At 36.1% G+C, this 21,302-nt stretch overlaps 1 protein-coding gene across 1 annotated transcript; it reads left to right on the forward strand.

Moving 5' to 3' along the window:
* Nucleotides 1-8,281: 8,281 nt before the first annotated feature.
* On the forward strand, nucleotides 8,282-18,520 carry LOC116194675 (probable UDP-N-acetylglucosamine--peptide N-acetylglucosaminyltransferase SEC). Its single transcript, XM_031523544.1, is given in 29 exon segments — nucleotides 8,282-8,790; nucleotides 9,854-9,999; nucleotides 10,096-10,194; nucleotides 10,280-10,330; nucleotides 11,002-11,118; nucleotides 11,212-11,268; nucleotides 11,723-11,842; nucleotides 12,040-12,102; nucleotides 12,199-12,277; nucleotides 12,713-12,822; nucleotides 12,920-12,973; nucleotides 13,057-13,124; nucleotides 13,259-13,361; nucleotides 13,466-13,668; nucleotides 13,744-13,840; nucleotides 15,244-15,315; nucleotides 15,414-15,490; nucleotides 15,561-15,677; nucleotides 15,761-15,845; nucleotides 15,930-16,097; nucleotides 16,378-16,488; nucleotides 16,582-16,668; nucleotides 16,761-16,888; nucleotides 16,979-17,061; nucleotides 17,172-17,277; nucleotides 17,376-17,446; nucleotides 17,449-17,521; nucleotides 17,823-17,943; nucleotides 18,125-18,520. Coding segments are annotated over 29 exon segments (3,030 nt in total). The 5' UTR covers nucleotides 8,282-8,540; the 3' UTR covers nucleotides 18,239-18,520.
* Nucleotides 18,521-21,302: the final 2,782 nt, after the last annotated feature.

The following is a 21,302-nucleotide window of genomic DNA, read 5'->3' on the forward strand; positions in this document are numbered from 1 at the left end:
ACTTTTTTATTTTCTTCCTTTTCTATTTTCGTCTTATACTTTACATTACTTTTCTATATTCATCCTTATGTTAATTTTTCCATTGACTTTGCTGAGTTCGCTTCTCGTGGGTTCTCCATCAATGACACATCAGATACTTCAATTTGCTTCACCTTAACCAAATCGAGCAATTGGTAGTGTTAAAGTGAAATTGGTTCAATATAGTCATTTTTCTTGGGTACATGGACGCGGTGTAATCCCGAAAAAACTAGCAGCTTAACTTATGACATTTCATCTTTGCAAAGAATTTATATTAAATCTAAAATATAAGAAAAGGTAATCAACCAAAATAAATGAAAGTAAAAAAATAAAAAATAAAAAAAATGAACAAAGAAAGAAGAATATTATGAACTACAACTCTACCTCATTGTCGTTGGGTTTAAGCAAATCGATTTTCCAAATCCAAGAAAAGTCTAATTCAAATCAACTTACACAATTATCAAATTAACAAAAACCTAATTTAATCATGCAAGTTTCCAATTTCGCTTCAGCGTGCTCCTTTCATTGCTTAGTGTCGTTTCATTGAAGCGTATTGGCTTTTAATGCATATTCATCTCGTAGATGAATTAGTTCCAAGAAGATTTGTCCGATTGTAAAATTCGAATTTACACCTTCTATTCAATTTTTTATCATATTCATCTCATCAACTTTTATATCACATCTTTTCCTTTGTTATTTATCAATTTAGGCCTTTTTCCAATCCGAGTCATGTAAATTTTCTAACGCTCTATGTTAGATCTCATATGATAAAAAAATGGAGAGTGAAGCGAACGTAGTAAAATTGGATTCCTTTCGTTACTTTGACTTGGTTCCAGGAGGAAGAGAAATAAGTAACATTGTGATGCTGTCCATATTCTTTGTTCTTCTGTTCTCTTTATTTTTTATCTATTTTTTTAACGATTTTGAATTTTTTATTTTCAATAAGATAAAAATTTGTTGATGTGTCATTTATGTTGCATCCACAATGATCCAACTCGGCATTTTTAATGGAATAGTTAACAAAATGATGAAAAGAGAAAAGTAATGAAAGGTATAGGACGAAAATAGAAAAGTAAATAAAAAAAATGACGAAAATAGAATAGTGAGTAAAGGTAGACGACTAAATGTGTAACTTTCCCTTTTATTTAAGGTTTGGAAATGGACACAAAAACGAAATGAAAATGGAATATGATGAATTCGGAAACGGAATGAAAAGTTTTCTTTTTTATTTGGTTTAACAAGGAATGGGAATTTAATTCCATTTGTTTATGTTGGGTTAATTACTTACAAAATTGAAATCAATTTTAAAAATTTGGTAATCAATTATTTTTAGTTTTTTATGCAAACAAGTAACATATACCAATACAGGTTAGCGAAAATTCAATCAGCATATACAAAATTTAAATAAAAAATGAAATGAGAAAATTTATTCAACAATTCGATATTGAGAAGTAAAATATTAACAATTTGATTCATATGCTCATGAAATTAGCTTTTGGAAATCTTTGTTCCTTGAATTAATTAAACAAAAAAAAATTGATTTCCTCGATGATTCCCCATTGTTGTGGGGGAATCAATCCCCCTTTTATCGGGATCGTTTTCCTCGAACTAAACGATTACAAAAGCAATAAAGCATTTTGATTTCGACTACAGGACTTTACTTAATGAACAAAATGAGACCATAGTTTTCATTTTATCACTTCAATCTCGATATGCTTGTATAACTAGACCCACTTTTAGTATTGCTTATATTTAATTTGTATGTACCTTCTTATTGCGCACTTTTTCATACTTATCTTTTTCACGAGATAAAAATTCTTGTAGAGACTCCAATCCTTTATTGATCTCAATATTTCTCATGTAAATAGCTTGTTGACTCTTTGAGTCCTTCACTACAGTATACTTTATCTCCAAAAAATTACTCGTATAGTCACATGCACCGACAAAAAAAAATATTAGTTATATTAAGATGTTAATCACACGACCAACTAGTCCTTAGTAATAGAGGCAATTCTTGTTTAAAATTCCTCCACAAAATTATTAGATATTATTACAGCATATATTTTTTTGCAAAAGCATAATAATATAATACCTCAATTGCGCTATTTAAATTTTATTTCCACATGGCTCATACTGCATAGCAATTTAATAAGCATCCAACTAGACAAGGCAAATATTGAAGATAACGCTAAGCATTCATGTATCACAGCACATCATCTCAAATATTCAACCACAAATTTTCTTATGTAATATAAACACGCAGTCATATTTGAAACAAATTAAGCTCATAAAAGTATTTTATCTCAGAAACTGTCCATTCCTTTTATATGACAAATCAATTTTAAGCCTTCTAGTCCATAATGAATTAATCTCTTTCGTTAAGATACTACTATTTCTTCATGTTTAATAACCAGTTAGATACGCACGCTAAACTCATGAAACAGAATATGGCCATTACCACTATGATTATCAGAATCAATTCTCTGAATAAAATCCCACCAAAATTGTTTCAGACAGGTTTTAAGCACATATACAAAACCCACAAAAACAAATTAGTTTAGTGATGATGTCGATGATTCCGACTTCACCTTAGCCAACATCAGTTTACCTCCTTTGACGGCTTTGCATCAATTTACATGATTTGTCGAGTTGCCCTAGGATGAAGATGATATTGTTGGTGGACAATTATTGAAAATTGCCCATTACTACATGACGATCCTTGCTCTTCTCGTAAGTTTGAGTTCCTTGACCCTCTCTGCTAAACACTGTTCATTCTTTGGTGACACCGAATGCCATTGATTGGCATTAATTAAAAATTCCAGCCGCTTGAAGTTCCATGCAACGAAAGACTATCAATCTTTGCACCAATCTCTTATTTGTTTTTCTTTGTCGATCATTATTTAGATGGATAAAAGAATACAATAATTATTTTAAAAACTTTAATCATACAAGTAAAAGGCATCAAGAATTGAGTCAATGCACTCTCGTTTTGAACTTGACGAAAAAATCAAAATGTACTCGAAATTGTTCAAATACAATTTATCAAATCACTTGATAAACGATTTCTTAAGAATTCTCCATGTTTCAAAAAGAATCAACTTGGAGATAAATCTTCTACCTTTTAACTGTCGCGGGAAAGTAAAAGAGAGAGAAAATTTGTTTCCTATAGAGTACATGCAATATCTCGGTAAAAATTATTAAGTGGAATTTATCAAATAAAATTTGCTGGGTTTCTCAAATGAACTTATATCTCAAACAAACAAATCACTATTTGGAGTAATTTTTCTATCCTCAAATTGCTGTGAAAATTTCGAGAAATAGAGAAATAAATAAATCGAGAAGATGAATTTCATACAAAATAAAATTAAAATAGTGGGATTTCAAGTACAACAAATTTAACAACACATCAAAACAAGAGATATAATTTGACAAAAAGCATAAAGAATTGAAAACAATTAGTGGGCAAGGCGTTTTCAAAAAACTCTTTTGAGGATAGATAATTCCCCGCAATATTACATCGCGGCTCCAACGGAATTATCCAACCCGGGAATACAATGCCAATGAGGAGAAATTGTGGCTGCAAACACAACACTCCCTCACTAGAACTCAATTCAAAATAATAATATGTTAAATACTATATGAAATATATATGGATTCGAATAGATTTTATGCTCTAAACTCATGAAACACCCACATTCTGTGTTTATATATATAAGACATATAAGACAATCTTATAAATGCCTTGAACGGCTAATTGACTTAAAAAAAACGATCAATTGGATTATAATGAATTAATTGTCAAATTTAAGGAGTTAATTGACCCCCAAATTGGATAATAGTCATTCAACTTCAACACAAATTATTAACGTCAATTTTTAATCTGTTAGCAAATCAATTAATATATTTTTAGTTTTATTATTAGTCAATACAATTTATATACAAAAATCCCTCACTTATTTACTAATAATAATATTATAGACACATATAAATACAAAGAAAGTAAAATAGTCGGGTTGTTGTATAGTGCATAACCTAACGGGGCCAAGGTTTGAATCGTAGATTAGAACATAAATTCAAAGAATTTATTTCACACTATATATGGGTTCTAGTTCACTTGGCAGCGCCAATTTATTATGGCCTTGCGCTATCCTGGTCTCGTAAGTACTCTAGGATTTATCAAAAAATACATAGGAAGCGGCATCTCACTTCCATACTTGCGTAGGCAGTCTCATCAAGAGTGTCCACAACAGCTCTAGCACTCCTCTTTAAAGCCATAAGACTATTAAGGACAATAGTCCAGCCTTTCTCGATGTGGAAATTCGGTGTATTAAACCAGATACGGAACTTTTGCGAATTACCCCTACTATTTCTCATAATTCATAATAATGCACCGAAAATGTTAACACGCATTACATTTTATGTATAGTCCATATTGAAGAGCCCTTGAACCCTCAAAACTCATATTTCGTTCAAGGAGTCAATTATCCCATTTAGTGGCATCGATGTAAAGATGGTAGGATTTACTCAAACTATTTCTATAATCCATTAATAGTCTTATATCTCTCATGGTTTTATAATTCTTCTCCTTATAGGAGGATTAACAAGCATATATCGTGGGGTATTTCTTTTATCTCATCAAACTCAATATGTCTCACTAGACTCATTTTTAGTCTTGATTATATTTAATTTGTATGTACCTTCTTATTGCATACAAACGCACCATTTCAAGAGATGAATTTTTTTTGTAAAGGCTCAAATCCACTATTGATCCCAATATTTCTCATGTAAATAGCTTGTTGGCTCTTTAAGTCCTTCACTACCATATACTTGATCTCCAAGAAATTACTTGTATGGTCACATGCACCAACAAAAAGAATAGCATTATTAGTTATATTAAGATGTTAATCACATGACCAACTAGTCCTTAATAATAGAGGCAATTCATGCTTAAAATTCCTCCACAAAATTATTATATATTAGTACTGCATATTACGGAAACTTCCATCTCATATTTACATTAGTAAAAAAAATATATATATAAATTTTGCAAAAGCATAATATTATAATACCTCGATTGTGCTATTTAAATTTTATTTCCACATAGCCCATATTGCATAACAATTTAATAAGCATCAAACTAGACAAAGCAAATATTGAAGATAACGCTAAGCATTCATATATCGCAGCAAATCATATCAAATATTCAACCATAAATTTCCTTATGTAATATAAGCACGCAGTCATACTTGAAACAAATTCAGCTTATAAAATTATTTCTCTCAGAAACTGTCCATTCGTTTTACATGACAAATCAATTTGAGAGCCTTCTAGTCCATAATGAATTAATCCCTTTCATTAAGACACTTTCTGTTTAATAACCAGTTGGATACGTATGCTAAACTCATGAAACAGAATATGGCCATTACCACTATTAGTCTAGTTCACTGCTGACATGGTGAACTAAGTCTGTACAATAATTTCTCCATCTATCGACACAAAGATTTCCCGTTGCTTCCTATTTGACCAATATTTGCAGCTGTCATTGACTTGGCTGGTATGATATACACTGTATTATCCTTTTTCATGTAATTTTCTAAATAGGACATACATAATTGCCAACCTCGTGAATATTATATGACATTGTTTCTCATTGAAAGATATAGTTGAGTGCTCCACTTAATTGCATCATTTACGTTTATGTAAATTTAACTATGTCTATGCATAGATATTTTTTATAATTTGATTTACAAATAGGACTATTAGCCAAATTTAAACACTATAAGACTTGATTTATCAAATATCTCCATGATTCGCCACTTGGATATTCAGCCTTGATGGTTTAGATCTTTCGCATGCATAGAGCCAATTGCATCTCTGCGATCCAGATGCAGAGTCTACCGTAGTCATTGGTCCAAGGACTTGTAGTAAGCTCTCTGCCGTGTGTCGTCTCTTCGTTAATAATGTGCATGTTAAATTTGATTGTAAACACCGTGTCTTATACTTTTTTATCGAGGATAAAAAGTATTTATGAAAGAATATAGAAAATGGAAATAAGATCAATTAACGAAAATATATAAAAATGATGATTTATGAGCATATTGATAGGCAAGACGCTATAATGCTTGCACGTGAAAAGCAACATCCTTAATCAACTAATGGAAAGCTGAACGATCCGTTGCTAAAGGCTAGTATCTTGCTTATCATTGCATTACCAGGAAATAAATACGGACTTCTAAAGTTTCCTCAAAATTTCAATTCCAGCTGGCTAAAGGCTAGTATGTTTTTGTTGGGTGAAGTCCCCCCCCCCCCCCCCCCCCCCCCCCCCCCCCCCGTCAAGTTTTCATGTTGGAGATCTAGTTAGTCTATTGAGATTTAGGCTTGTTTGAGAGTGTTATTACTGAAACAAAAGTGTTGAAATATAATTGTTTAAAAATAAGTATTGATTTCAAAATAAGTAAAAAGTGTTTAGGAAATAATAATTTAAAATTACTTAAATTAAAATTAACGCTTAAAATAAATAATAAGCAAAAATAATTTTTATTGACACTCGTTAAAATATTGGATAAAACCATGTTTTCAACCGCTAAATAGTTCACCAAACACCATTTTTACTTAAAAATCAAAGCACCTATAGAACTGCCATTACACTTCCAAACAGAGCTTAATAATTATTCGATACCATCATATATGATTTTTTTTATATGTAATAACAAAATCTTTTTACATAGTGAGCCAACATTAATATCTGGATATTGCCATAATTTGTATTACCTTGATTACTAGCAATACGAGTTATCGTTGACAAGACTAGTGGTTTCAATCAAATCAATATCAAATGCCACGGTATGGAATCCCCAAGAGGGAAAGGGAACTTACCAATCCCACAAGAGAAACTCACAAGGCGTTTGATAGAGTTAAGTAGAATTGGATTTTGATTTTAATTGATTTGTAATGATTATGTTATTGAATTATGAGAAAAAGTGCGAAAAAGTAATGGATAGTTAATAAGAGGTAATGATTGTATTATTAAATTTTGAAAAAAAAGTAATTGATAATTGAGAGAATTTAATATTAAAAATTGAATTGAATAGTTAAACAATTGAAGAAAAATGAAGAAGCAATAATTGTGTTGTTAATTTTTGTTGTGTAGTGAGTAAAGTTAAAATTAAAATTAAAATTTTAAAAATATTATTGTAAAATCAAACGGAGCGGTATATTCCCACCAATAATTCACTTTCCCATCTTTCCCATCCCTCATGGTGGGATACTACAATACCACTCTTGTGGGAATGTATAAGTAGGATAGTGAATTACTACAACTTAACTAAGCGTGGAAATCTGATGGACACTGGAAAAATAATTCAGATTCCTAGATATGTGGATAGATTTCCACATATCAAATACACTCTTAAGAGATTGAGCAGCTGAAACTTGTTTTTGGTAAGATAAGCAAAAAGATTTTCTTTTGATACAAAAAGTCTATGAATCTAGTTGAAGGAAATTAAATTTTAAATAAAATTGAATTTAGAATATGCGTATTTATATACAAATTAGCCAATGACACACTCTCCTTTCAAAATTAACCTCACACCACCCGTCTTTCTGCAAATGTGGCATCAAGAGTGCTTAATCGTTGCCACGTGAATTCTGTATCACTGTTCTCCATAAAGTCGGATATATCGGGTCAGTTTATGAAGCACATTGACACAACATTCACGTGGCGACGATTAAGTACTCTTGGTGTTGCGTATGAGGAAGGAGTGGTGGTGTATGATTAATTTTAAAAGGAGGGATGTCGTTAGTTAATTATTAAATTATGCAAGGATGTCGTTGAAATTTATCCTAAATTATTTGATTGCTCACGGTCCCATTAATTCACATTATTATGTATTACCTATATATCAAAAGCATAACAATTTAACTTTTCGACCTATGATCCAGGTAAGGTAATCTCATTAATATCCACTATTACCATTCCAAATGCGCCTGGGAGAGTCTTGTTGAAATGAAATTGTAGTATTACAACAAGCGTGACGAAATTAAATCATATCGCAATTTTAGGTGGGGTAAGAAAGACCGAAACAGGTGCCCCAGAAAACTCGAATGCCACGCGTCCCGACGACAGAGGTCCGCACCGTGACTTATCGGTGGACGGGGTGACAGGCGATAAGTCTCCCCCTCCACGGGGGAGGATCCCGCACTTATTTAACGCGTAAGGGGCAGGCGATTCTTCCCCCACCCCCACTCAGATTCTCTTGTCTCGACACGGAAAGAGAAAAAAAAAAAGTTTATTTCCTTTTCTTTTCCTTTTTTTATTCCCCTCGGAAGAAAATACCAAATTCTAGAGAGAGAAAGAGAGAGACAGAGGGGGGAGAGGGAGAGGGAGAGAGAGAGAGAGAATTTTCTCGAGAAAGCCCTCCCTTTGGAGCTCCGTGACATTTGCGTTTCGATTCTCCTACTTCCTCCTCCATCCTGGTTTTAGAGAGAGAGAGCTAGAGAGAGAGGGTTTGCTCCTCGCGACAATGTTGTCGCTGCAGAGCGATCCTCGGCTCCACCAGCAGCAACTCCAGCTGCAGCACCAGAATCAGCCTCCTCCGCTCCCGCAGCTCCAGTTGGCCCCCTACGGCAACGAGCCCCTGTCTCTCAAGCTCGATGTCCCCCCTGCTGCTGCTGCTTCTTCTTCCTCCTCCTCCGCCCCCTCCTCCGCCTCCGCCTCCGCCGCATCTGCACCTGCTCATCTCAAGGGCTCTCAGGCCGCCGACTCTCGCGAAGGTTCTTCTTCTTTCTTCCAACCCTTTTTTCCTTTCCCCGAAGAAGGAATTTTAAAATCAATTTTTTTGCACTATTAATCGGTTCAATTTAGGGATTCATCCCTGCTTCCCGGTAGATCGCGGATTAAATTTTTGTTTGTTAGATTGAGAACATTTAATATTGATAGAATCTTATTTCTGTATATTCGATGGAACTTTTTAGGGTTTTTTTTTCTCGTATATTGATATTTTTTTTTGTTTACTGTCAATTTCATGATCAAGCTGTTGAGCTTGAGTAGATTTTATCTGATGTAATTTTTTTTTTGTTTTCCTGTCTGATAATGTTTCCGAGCTTAGGGTTCATTGTATCTTTCATCATTTGTTCTGATGCTAGGGCTGGGTTTTATCCTGTTTTGCTAATCCAGTTGTCATTTCCTCATGATAATACTACCTGGGTGTCGATTGCCTTTATGCTGCTCTTGCAAGCTCAGCTTGACTCATTGTGGCAGTTCAGAATATCTTTTTCTAATAAAGGAATTCTGTATTGATGTTGTTGTATTGCTTAATCAGAGTGGAAAATCTAAAATTTGCGATCAGATTGATGATCCACCGAAGCTGGATCACATGAAATTTTTGTCGATAGATGAGCTGCATTGGAATGAATTCATTAGCAATATGTATGCTGTGGATGGAATTATACAAGGGAATCCCTTCATGAAAACATATCATTGTTGCAGAATAGTCCATTTGTTCCATGGTTGCACCATCATTTGGATGGTTGCACTTGCACCTCATTTGATTATTTGTATATGGAGTAGATAAAAGGATTGCGATGAATGCTTTCAGGGATTTGGCTAATATTTTCTTCTCTTCTACTTTTTCTTTGGAAAATGGTTTTTAGTGACTCAAGGATTAACCTTTTAGTTCGTCTACCGAAATCTGTGATTAGTGACGTATTAAAGACAGACTCTGGAATATGACATATTTTGGTTGGCGTAGTCATGATATGGACATCCTTCTTCTGAATGTTTCTGTGTCTTTAATTCTTATTATCTGGAACTCTTACCAGTGTTTTCTCGATGCAGTCAATGAAGACCTTCTCATGGTCCTTGCTCATCAGAAATACAAAGCAGGAAACTATAAGCAGGCATTAGAGCACAGCTGTGCTGTTTATGACAGAAACCCTCAGCGAACTGACAATCTTCTCCTGTTGGGTGCCATTTATTACCAGGTTGTTTGATATTTCTATTGTAATTTATTTGTTGAACAACTGAGCTCGTCTTTTTGCATACATCTCATCAAAGTTGTTTCTCTTTTGACTTTTTAGTTGCACGATTTTGATATGTGCATTGCAAAGAATGAAGAAGCTCTCCGAATTGATCCCCATTTTGCTGAGTGCTATGGCAATATGGCCAATGCCTGGAAGGTAATGATGAAGTATAGAGAGGGTGGCAGTAAACTTATATGTGTTGGTGACCTGTGTCTAATGTTTTGTTACAACCCTGCCTCAGGAGAAGGGCAATATTGATGTCGCCATTCGCTACTATTTGATTGCTATTGAGGTTGGTAATCTTCGCAAATGTTTGCTTTAAACATCTCTGGTATTTCTTGACCACTAAAGAAGGAAAGCACATCTCTGTTATTTTCTATTACTATGTGTTTCTTTTGGCTACAAGCCGGGCAACTGGTATGCTCTGCTGGTTGTTTTGCTTCCGTGAATTGCTTGCTGAGCATTGTATAGATTTTGCTGTGATAATTTTGTTGCATAGCAATGATTTGATTTATGCTCAGGATACTCATGCTTAGGCCATATTAATAATAATTATTGGCTTGATTCTCTCGGTATATTAGTAAATTTTTTGTTCTGCATCACATTTTAGGGCCTCGTCAAGGTGCTATCAAAATGTGCTTATGTAGTGTCTTTAATTATAAGAGAGATGGTAGTTCTTGTTCATTTGAAATACATATACAGAATGCTCCATTAGATCTATATATGGTGCATCGGTATTTGTTGCTGTGTCTATTGCTTTTTTAAAGTTAGGTTCCCATGCCTAACGAATCTGATGTTCCATTACCATATTCTGCATCTCATTTATTCAGCTAAATAGCTTCTATTTGCTGGAATTTTTCCTATTCTCCTTATGGTTTTTGGTCAAGGGTGCATATCCATTTTTCTTATATTGTGCAAGACCTTGTTCACTTTGGAATAAGTGGTTGCAATCTCTGTTGGCAGCTGCGGCCCAACTTTGCTGATGCTTGGTCTAATTTAGCGAGCGCATACATGAGGAAAGGAAGATATAGTGAAGCCGGGCAATGTTGTCGTCAGGCCCTTGCTCTAAATCCGCGTTTGGTAAAGTTTTTTAATTTTCTCCGAGAACTGTTTTTTAACTGTTGCATTTTCCTATTGTGCTATTTCTCAAATCTGGTAATACAACTCATGTAGGTTGATGCTCACAGTAATCTTGGGAACCTGATGAAAGCTCAGGGTTTGGTACAAGAGGTGGGACTAGGCCTAAAACTATTCACTCTATGATGGAATGTCTGTGTATGTTTGTCAGTGGTTGCATGCACTCTGCAGCACCTGCAGGGGTGGACCGGCCCAAATAACCTGCTCAAATATAGTGCAAAGTTTTTTGCGGCACATGGGAGTGCGCGTGAATGATTTGTTTGCAAGCGTGGCCAAGGCTTTAAACAATAGTTTAGTTGGCCATATTTGTCTACGGTTTCATGGTGCTTGAGTAATTCTCTGTATAGTCTTTTAAATGCCCATCAGCCATGAGTTTTCTACTGAGAAATAGACTTGGTTAGCACATGTGGTTTCTGCTGTATTGCCAAGTTGTAGATATGTACTCTGAAAAATGTGTATTTTTACAATCTCTGTATTTAATTGGAAACAAACATGGGATCCATCAGATGCCTTCTTTGACGCCCTTTGTGGTATATTTCTGCTTTAGGCATACAATTGTTACCTTGAAGCCCTCAGGATACAACCAAATTTTGCAATTGCTTGGTCCAATCTTGCTGGCCTTTTCATGGAGGCAGGTGATCTTAACAAGGCTCTTCAATATTATAAGGTTGGTGATCTTGCAATTTTATGTGCTTTACGCTTGAAAATATTGAGAGAGGTGGCATGGTACTGGTCTTGGAGGATTTTTATGTAGAATTTATGCAACAGTTGGTTACTCTATTTCATAGAATTTAGGCAAGAGTTGTTTACTTTATGTCCTTGTTCCCTTAAGTTCTATAAGAACATAAATTTTCTTACTTTCAGGAAGCGGTAAAGCTGAAACCAACATTTGCTGATGCCTACTTGAGTCTTGGAAATGTGTATAAGGTAAGCTGTCGTATATTGGGCTAATCAGGTGGAGTAGCTGCAAAAGCCGAGCCAGGTTTCTGGTGAAAAACAAGGTCTTTATTTTGCCTTTTCCAGGCTCTGGGGATGCCTCAAGAGGCTATTATATGCTACCAGCGCGCTCTGCAGACTCGACCAGACTATGCTATGGCATATGGTGAAATCAATGATCTCAAATCCACTTCAATGACACTTGCATAAGACATACAGTTCATACTCATTATATTTGCAGCTTAGCATGGAAGCTAGTTTTGGTTCTCTGCGATTACCTTTTAGTTTAGTTCATAGATGAATGAAAGTTCCTGCATAGGTTCACGATTATTTCCAACATTTAGTGCGTTATGGTGCAAATATCCTATTGTAGTTGCTGAAAAACATTTTGAATTGATCATAAGTAATGGGTTTTTGCCTGATTGAGTTTTGCACTTTTGGATGTTCTTAGGAAACGCATGGAAATTGGATTCCTTTGTCCTCTAATTTCCCTAATGCCGTCATAAATGTGCTTCCAAGCAACTGATTTTTGTATAAATCCATGTATTGCAAAAGGTCCCATTTATGGACTCCTAATCGATTACTTTGTACTTCGTTGCAGGCAATTTAGCCAGTGTATATTATGAGCAAGGCCAATTGGATATGGCTATTTTCAATTATAAGCGAGCAATTACATTTGACTCAGGATTTCTGGAGGCATATAACAATCTGGTTTGTTATCTTCTTTATTTGAACCGAAGATTGTCCCTTCTAGTAATATCACTGTTTAGTGGTACAATGTTCTTAGCATTACTTTTTACTATTGAAGGGTAATGCCTTGAAGGATTCTGGAAGGGTTGAGGAAGCAATTCAATGCTATCGCGTAGGCTTCTGTCTCTTTTTCTTTGGAGTTGGCTTGCGTTCTACCATCTTCTTTTCAATAATTGTAGTTTTTGGTTTATGAAGCAATGCCTGAGTTTGCAACCCAGCCATCCTCAAGCACTTACAAACCTGGGGAACATATATATGGAATGGTATGTACCTTTTTTCACATAGTTTGTGGTCATGTGTTGTCCCTTTACACATTTGCTGTATAGATTAGAATATTAGAGAAATAACTTTTGATCAGGCTCGAAGCTGACATTGATTGTTGAGTTGGTTTTTGTAGGAATATGCTGGGTCCTGCAGCTTCGTGTTATAAGGCAACACTGTCAGTTACATCAGGACTTTCTGCTCCTTTCAATAATTTAGCAATTATATATAAGCAGCAGGTTTTGATTTCTATCCCTGATGAAAGTTAAATGTTCAAGATTTGATCTTTGTATCTCATACTTGTATGTTGCTGATTCCATTTCTTTGAACTTCTGATATGTAGGGTAACTATTTGGATGCTATCTCCTGCTATAGCGAAGTTCTCAGAATCGATCCTTTAGCAGCTGATGGACTTGTCAATCGGGGTAACACTTACAAGGAGATTGGAAGGGTCAGTGAAGCCATTCAGGATTATATTCGGGCAATTAACATAAGGCCCACTATGGCTGAGGCCCACGCTAATCTTGCATCAGCTTATAAGGACAGGTGGGTAATATTTGTTATTTTTGAGGCCTTTGAGAATTAATGAGGACAAAGTTTTTATTCACTTTGCAATTGTAGTGGCCATGTTGAAGCAGCTATCAAAAGCTACAAGCAAGCCTTGATTCTGCGGCCTGACTTCCCTGAAGCAACTTGTAATCTCTTGCATACACTACAGGTATATTTGATTGTTTGCATTATTAATAAGATATTAATGTTGATGTTGCATTTCAGTTCACCCAATTGCTGGAAGTCTTGTCTTCTCGACTGTTGCAACTTGCAAACGATTGAGATTGAGATATATGCTCATTTGCTGGGACATCACTGCTTATGTATGTGCGTGTTTCCCATCAATAGGAATAGTGAAATACATAGCAAGAAAAAATTTGAAAGTGAGGAGGCAGGAAAAATTCTGTAGTAATGAAAACTGTCCTCACTACTGAGGAATATTGTGTGCTAATTTTGGTTCTGAGAGCTTGAGGTACCTTTTGTTTAATATTATTAATTATTATTATTGGAGGGGCATAGTAACTAATATCATTTAATATGTTGGGCTACTAGATTAGTCGACTGGGTTGAATGAATTTGAGAGGTGAATGAGAGCCTTTGTCATAGTCTAAAAAATGTAGTAGTGCTGAGCCTTAATGTGCTCTTATTCTGCACTTGCAGAACGATGAGTATGCTATATCGACATTATTCGAAAGGTTGACCTTCAATTGCATTGACAATAGGTCCCCTAAACATGCATTGCTAGCTTTTGTTTCTTCAGATAATGAGCATTTACTCATAATCTCGTGAGTTTTGATGAAAGCTTGATAAGTTTACTCACATTGCGTTTGGTAACGAAGTTAAGTTTGATTTAATTTGACTTAGTTTGATCTAAGAATATGAAGACAAAAGTAGTTGGGAAAAAGTATGTAAGGGAATTTGAAGAAGAAAATAAAAAAGTAATGATTGTGTTGTTGAATTGAGAAAAAGTGTTGAATAGTTGAGAGAATTTAGTATTAAAAAATTAAATTGTAATAATAGATGAGAAAAAGTGTGAGAGGGAATTTGAAGAAAAAGATAGAAAAGTAACGGTTGCGGTGTTGAATTGAGGGAAAAGTAAAGTAAAGTTCAATTTGATTTTGTAAACAAACATTGGTCAGTTACTATATGAAAGGTTGGCAATTCTGATTGTTCCTATTAGTAAGTTGCTAGTAGTGGAATCTTTATGGGTTTCTGAAGGTACTTAATGAGATGATGAGATTCCCTTGGAGTATCTATTGGATTAACAAGGGATAATGGCCTATTGATCCCTAAAAGCTATTCACTGGAATCACCATCGACCAAATTCTATTTTCATTCTTTCTTTCAACTGGTTAAATCATCATAACTGCGGTAACTAAGTTGCTGTAATGCAATTTCTAGGGATTATAAGAGTTGCTGTAATGCAATTTCTAGGGATTATAAGAGTTACTGATATACCTAGTGAGATTCCTTGGGATTTGATCCCTCCTGCATTACCCCTTCTGAAGCACCAGTAATTATGCTTTATAGGATTTTTCTCTAAATCATTTGGTTTACCAATTTTTTGCTCAGTGTGTCTGTGATTGGGAAGACAGGGAGCGAAAATTTATTGAAGTTGAAGGGTTACTGCGCAGACAGATTCAGGTTTGACCATTATTGTTTTAAACTAGTTGTATGACTTATGTTCATAAGTTATATACCAAGGATAGTTTGATCTCTAATTTCATCCATCTTTCCTGCAGATGTCAGTGATCCCGAGTGTGCAGCCTTTCCATGCTATAGCCTATCCGATCGATCCTTTGCTTGCTCTTGAAATCAGGTAAACTTATCACTCTTGAATAGAGTAGGAGTCATATGATATCATGTATCTCACAGTCCATCTTTTGCAGTCGTAAGTATGCTGCCCACAGCTCCCTTGTAGCATCTCGGTATTCCCTTCCTGCATTCAGTTTTCCTCCTCCTCATCCTATAAAGAGTGAAGGTGGAAGTGGACGCCTAAGGGTTGGGTATGTTATTTCTCTTCTCTGTGTGTGTGCATCTGTTGACGCATATATATTCTCTTCTGGTTCTGAATGTCCTAGAATTTCAGTTATGTGAGCAGTGACTTTGGAAATCATCCTCTATCCCATCTGATGGGGTCAGTATTCGGAATGCATGATAGAGAAAATGTCGAGGTTGGTAATGCCATGCCTTTGTCAAATAAATAGTGGGCTCTTTCTGAACTTGTCCATGAACTGAAATCTGGCAATTTTTTGTAGGTGTTTTGCTATGCATTGAGTCCAAATGATGGAACTGAGTGGAGGCTTCGCACACAGACGGAAGCTGAGCATTTCATTGATGTTTCTTCGATGTCATCTGATGCGATAGCCAGGCTGATTAATGAGCATAAAATTCAAATCCTTGTTAATCTTAATGGCTACACCAAGGTACATTAACTCTGAGAATTGGTCATTTGAAACAATAAGCTTGGATCAAAATTATTCAGAACAAGAGGGGTTCATGTGGATAGAAAATGACCCCTTCATTTCTCGTTTTCCTCTCATAGTCTGGCCTTGTGATTGTTGAGTGTTCTTTTACCTTCCGCAGCTCAACATGGGATTTCAATTTTTGTTTGGTTTTTTCGATCACTTTCTGGTTTTGGTTAGTGGATGGTTGTTCATTGTTATTGAATTAAAAGCATTTTATCTCTTTGTTGCCACTGCACAGGGGGCGAGAAACGAAATTTTTGCCATGCAACCTGCTCCTATTCAGATTTCATATATGGGTTTTCCTGGTACCACTGGGGCATCTTACATACATTATTTGGTCACTGATGAGGTTAGAGATCCTGCTTATAACTTGATCTATTGGATCTCTTTGAGTCACCAGTTTAGGTAGAAATGGATGATTTGACTTCGCCCTTGAATGCAGTTTGTGTCGCCTTTCCGGTTCTCTCATATCTATTCTGAAAAGCTCGTCCATCTCCCTCATTGCTACTTTGTAAATGATTATAAGCAGGTTAGTCATTGGTACTCGTGTTCTAGGTAGTCTTCCATTGTTCTTTGGTTGGTAGTGTCTGAATATCTTCTTTTGCATGATATTGAAAACAGAAAAACCGTGAAGTACTGGACTCCAACTGCCAACCCAAGAGATCAGATTATGGGTTGCCCGAGGATAAATTTATCTTTGCTTGTTTCAATCAGCTTTATAAGATGGATCCTGACATTTTCAACACCTGGTAAATCTGATAATTTTGGGAGTACTTTTTGTGTTTCTGCGGTGGGTTGATTCAACATAATTTCGCTTATCTTGGGTTTGATTATGGCAGGTGCAATATTCTCAAGCGCGTGCCAAACAGTGCAATTTGGCTTCTCAGGTTCCCTGCAGCTGGTGAAATGAGGCTACGTGCATGTAAGTTACTCTTGTATAAATCTAGAACCAGTTTTCTGTTAGCCTCTTGAGATTGTTTTTCTGCTTCCTGCTGAATGTTATAATTGACAACTTCTTGTGATTTGTGCCAGATGCCTCTCTAAAGGGCGTTCAACCAGACCAAATTATCTTCACGGATGTTGCCATGAAGAATGAACATATAAGGCGTAGTGCTTTGGCAGATCTTTTCCTGGACACGTATGGATTCCCTCTTTTCTCAACTATTACACCATTGAGGTTCCTACATAACTGTTAAACTGAAGCTTTACCCTGTGCTTTGCATATATTATGAGCAGACCTTTGTGCAACGCGCATACAACAGGCACTGATGTCCTGTGGGCTGGACTTCCAATGGTGACTCTTCCTCTTGAAAGATGGCGACCAGAGTTGCTGGTTCTTTGTGTCTGGCCACTGGTGTTGGGGAGGAAATGATTGTTAGCAGGTAAGTGTATCCGCACTTCCTATCCAGTCTCTCGGATTGTGCTGTTCTTAACATTAAGAAAGGACGCAGATCTAGCTAGGTGGTGGTTATGATCACTGTCTCTGTAATATTGGTTTAAATCTGTTGAGTGGTAGACTCAAATCTTGGTGCCGTATCAGATAATGTTTAGAAAATAAGTGTACTGCCTTTTATGGGAGAGTTTCTAACTTCAGATCTGCCGTGCGCTATATCCTGTTTATTTGCACTTAATTTGGTTGTTGGCTGATCTCCCATTTATTCTTATGCTGAAAACATTTAACAGCCTGAAGGAATATGAAGAGAAGGCTGTTTCCCTAGCCCTAAATCGACCAAAACTCCGGGACCTGAGGAATAGACTCAAAGCATCTCGTCTCACTTGTCCTTTGTTTGACACAGATCGCTGGGTAAGTCCACTCTCATTTTCAAGTTTTTATTTATTTTTTCTTTTGGTGTAAATTGTGGCGAAGATATCTCACTATTGACTTTCCGCAAGGCTGCCCTATTAGGTTATATTTTGTTTTTGTAGGAGATCCGCTCTTTGTAAACGACAATCTGTCTGACTTTACCCTTAATGACAATGTCCAGGTGAGGAATCTCGAGCGAGCATATTTTAAGATGTGGAATCTTTATTGCTGTGGGCAGCATCCTCAGCCCTTCAAAGTGACTGAGAATGATGCAGAGTTCCCATACAGTAGGTAGGGGTTCTGGAGATAGCTAGAAACGGGATCTTGAAGATAAAGAGAGTTCTACTGTAATATTATTGTCAATCCACAATGCAAAAGTCGTGCTTCATAGCTGATTGATACACACCTGTAATGGTAAGAATGGGGAATCAAAGCATGGGGTAGCGTACCATATGTCAATTGGCCAGAGTTTGTTGCTAAGCTGCGGATCTAATGTTATGAGAGACCCTTGTTTGAGTAAAAATACAGAGGCATAGAAATTATTTGGTGCATATGTTTTCATGCTGTATTTTTAGTTAAAGCAGAACTCTCTCGGGGTCAGAGCAACACCATTTACCTTTGTATGGAGATGCCCTTGTCGATTTGGCCTTTTGATATTTTGGTGGGTATTGGGGGGTTAGCTCGGAAGAGTGATTAATTTATTAAGTTAAAAAAGGAAAGCAACGTTAGGGTTGGTTTCAGGAGTGTAGTAGTAGAGATCTTAATGAGCCGTGTAAGTTCCAGGAGGCAATGGGACAAGCAAAGCTCGAAGATCTGAAAGAGTTAAACAGAGCAATGCATACTGTTGGAGGCATTGGGGTCAAGCGCAATTCGTTATAGCCTCAGCAGTATCTGGCTTCTCCATTCGAAGTAATGGCTCGGTGTTTGCTGGCAGGGGTACATTCAACAGATCTGATTTGACCATTGGTTATAGAGTATGGAAACTCCAGACCCGAAGCATAGGAAGTGGCTCTCTGAGTCTGTTGCCTGTTGGGACAGACAAGAAGACGCCAAGTGTTGCGGCATTTGAAAATAGAGATGTAGTGAGAGTTGAAGGTGGAGCAGGACGGGACTGTCTGAGACAGGGGTTCCTTTGAGTTTTCCTTTGGGTATGCTCCTTTGATTTTTCCTTTGGGCGCCTCTATTTGTTTCAGAGAATCGATCACTGGTGGCTCAGGCGATTCTGGTCCCTTTCTGCGTCTTATGAAATCAACAGAAAATGCTGGTTGTGCAGCCCAAGCAGCTGCTGTTGTAGGTTGGAGTCCCTTGATCGAGAAAATCCATATGACAATTGGGTCGATGGAGATTGGAAAGTTGAGCAAAGTGACCAGCGTGATAGTCATATTAGTCATATCGAAGGGTGGAGTAAGAAAGTGGTGGTTCTGGTTATTTAATCTGGATCCGTGGGTCGATCCAGTTGCTTATCTTGTGATTGCATTGCATTGGCCATAAGCATGACGCATTTCCTTTTCTAGGCAGCGAGGGCGCTGATTTAGCTGTTGTAAGGAGTGGGGAAGGATGGACTACGGTTTATGCGGTACATGCAGAAGGCAGAAAAAACCGGGGGAGGATTGTCGTTGCACATTCATGAGTGCGGGCCTGTGCTCCCGTACTAGGCCAGCCCTGCTGATCTTGTACTCATGCATATGATAAAACTTCACATATTCTGAGCATCACAAACGCATAAACACATGCAAAAAGCTCACACTGGCCCGGTCACGACTGAGAAGACATTCAGACCACATTGCATGCACATTTACAGACACCTATAATAAGCCGAGCCGATTGTATGTCAACTCGCCATGAACACGACACATTTAAATTTTGACCAAAGTATTTAATAAACTTGGTATGAATAACCTTCTCATTTAATTTTTTTAATACAAATTGTTCAATTAAGCAATAAATTGCAATGGATAATGAAAGGGACAACATTTGGGGATCTTACATGTCATCATGCGACACGCCTTTGTTCCCCTTTCGAGGTGTAGCTGAAAAGTCAAATGGGACCGTTAATAACCTCAATTGGACGGAAATGATGGCTTCCAACCACCATTGCCCAAATCTTAGTTCTCTATCTCCATTTGCAAAGAGAGAAAGGGAAGGGAGAGTAGGGAGGTGTGGTGGGCCGAACTAAGATGAACCCGACGGTAACGACTGTCAAAGATGCCACTACTGGTCTAGGAAAGGTTGAAGTTCTCTTTTCTTTTCATTTTTAAAAAAATTCAGTTTATTAATTTTTAGAAATACTTTATTGTAAAGTATTACTTTTAAATTATTTTATAAATACTTCTAATACTAATTAAAAATGTTACAAGTGATGAGGACCAAATTGACCCACTTTTGAGAAGGCTGATTCCTAATGTGATATAAAATAAATGTAAATGTCCAAAATGATATTAGACACAATTCTAGAAACATACATATATATATATATATATATATATAATAAAATTGACTCCACTTTACATTAAATAGGATCTAGTTAGTAGGGATAAAATGGTCAAAATATAAATTCTAACAATAAAAAATATAATCGGATATTATTATGTCTTATATCATATGCATAGTATAATTGACCCCACTTTGCATTAAATATATGGAATCCTACACGTCACCATGCTATATACGCTTTTCCTACCCTCTTCGAGGCGTAGCTGAAACAAAATCAAATGGGACCGTTAATAACCTCAATTGGACGGAAATGATGGCTCCCAACCACCATTGCCATCTAAGTTCTCTCTCTCCATTTGCAAAGAGAGAGGGAAGGGAGATTAGGGAAGGAGGTGTGGTGGACCGAATTAAGATGAATCCGATGGTAGCAACTATCAAAGACACCATTGTTGATCTAGGAAAGACTGCAGTTCTCTTTTCTTTTCATTTTTTCAAAAATTTTAGTTTATTAATTTTTAGAAATACTTTATCGTAAAGTATTAATTTTAAATTATTTTATAAATACTTCTAATACTAATTAAAATGTTACGAGTGATGAGGACCAAATTGACCCACTTTTGAGAAGATTGATTCCTAATGTGATACAAAATGAATGTAAAATGTCCAAAATGACATTAGACAAATTGGTTTCTGGCCAAAATAGACACAATTCTAGAAACATCCATATATATATATATATTATAAAATTGATTCTACTTTACAATAAAAAGATCATAGTTAGTAGGGATAAAATGGTCAAAATATAAATTTTAACAATGAAAAATTTAATCGGATATTATTACATCTTATATCATATACATAATATAATTGACTCTATTTTACATTAAATATATGAGATCCTACACATCACCATGCCAGATACACAT

The sequence above is a fragment of the Punica granatum genome, chromosome 2 (genome assembly GCF_007655135.1).
Source record: "Punica granatum isolate Tunisia-2019 chromosome 2, ASM765513v2, whole genome shotgun sequence".
In the NCBI taxonomy this organism is placed as follows: Eukaryota; Viridiplantae; Streptophyta; class Magnoliopsida; order Myrtales; family Lythraceae; genus Punica; species Punica granatum.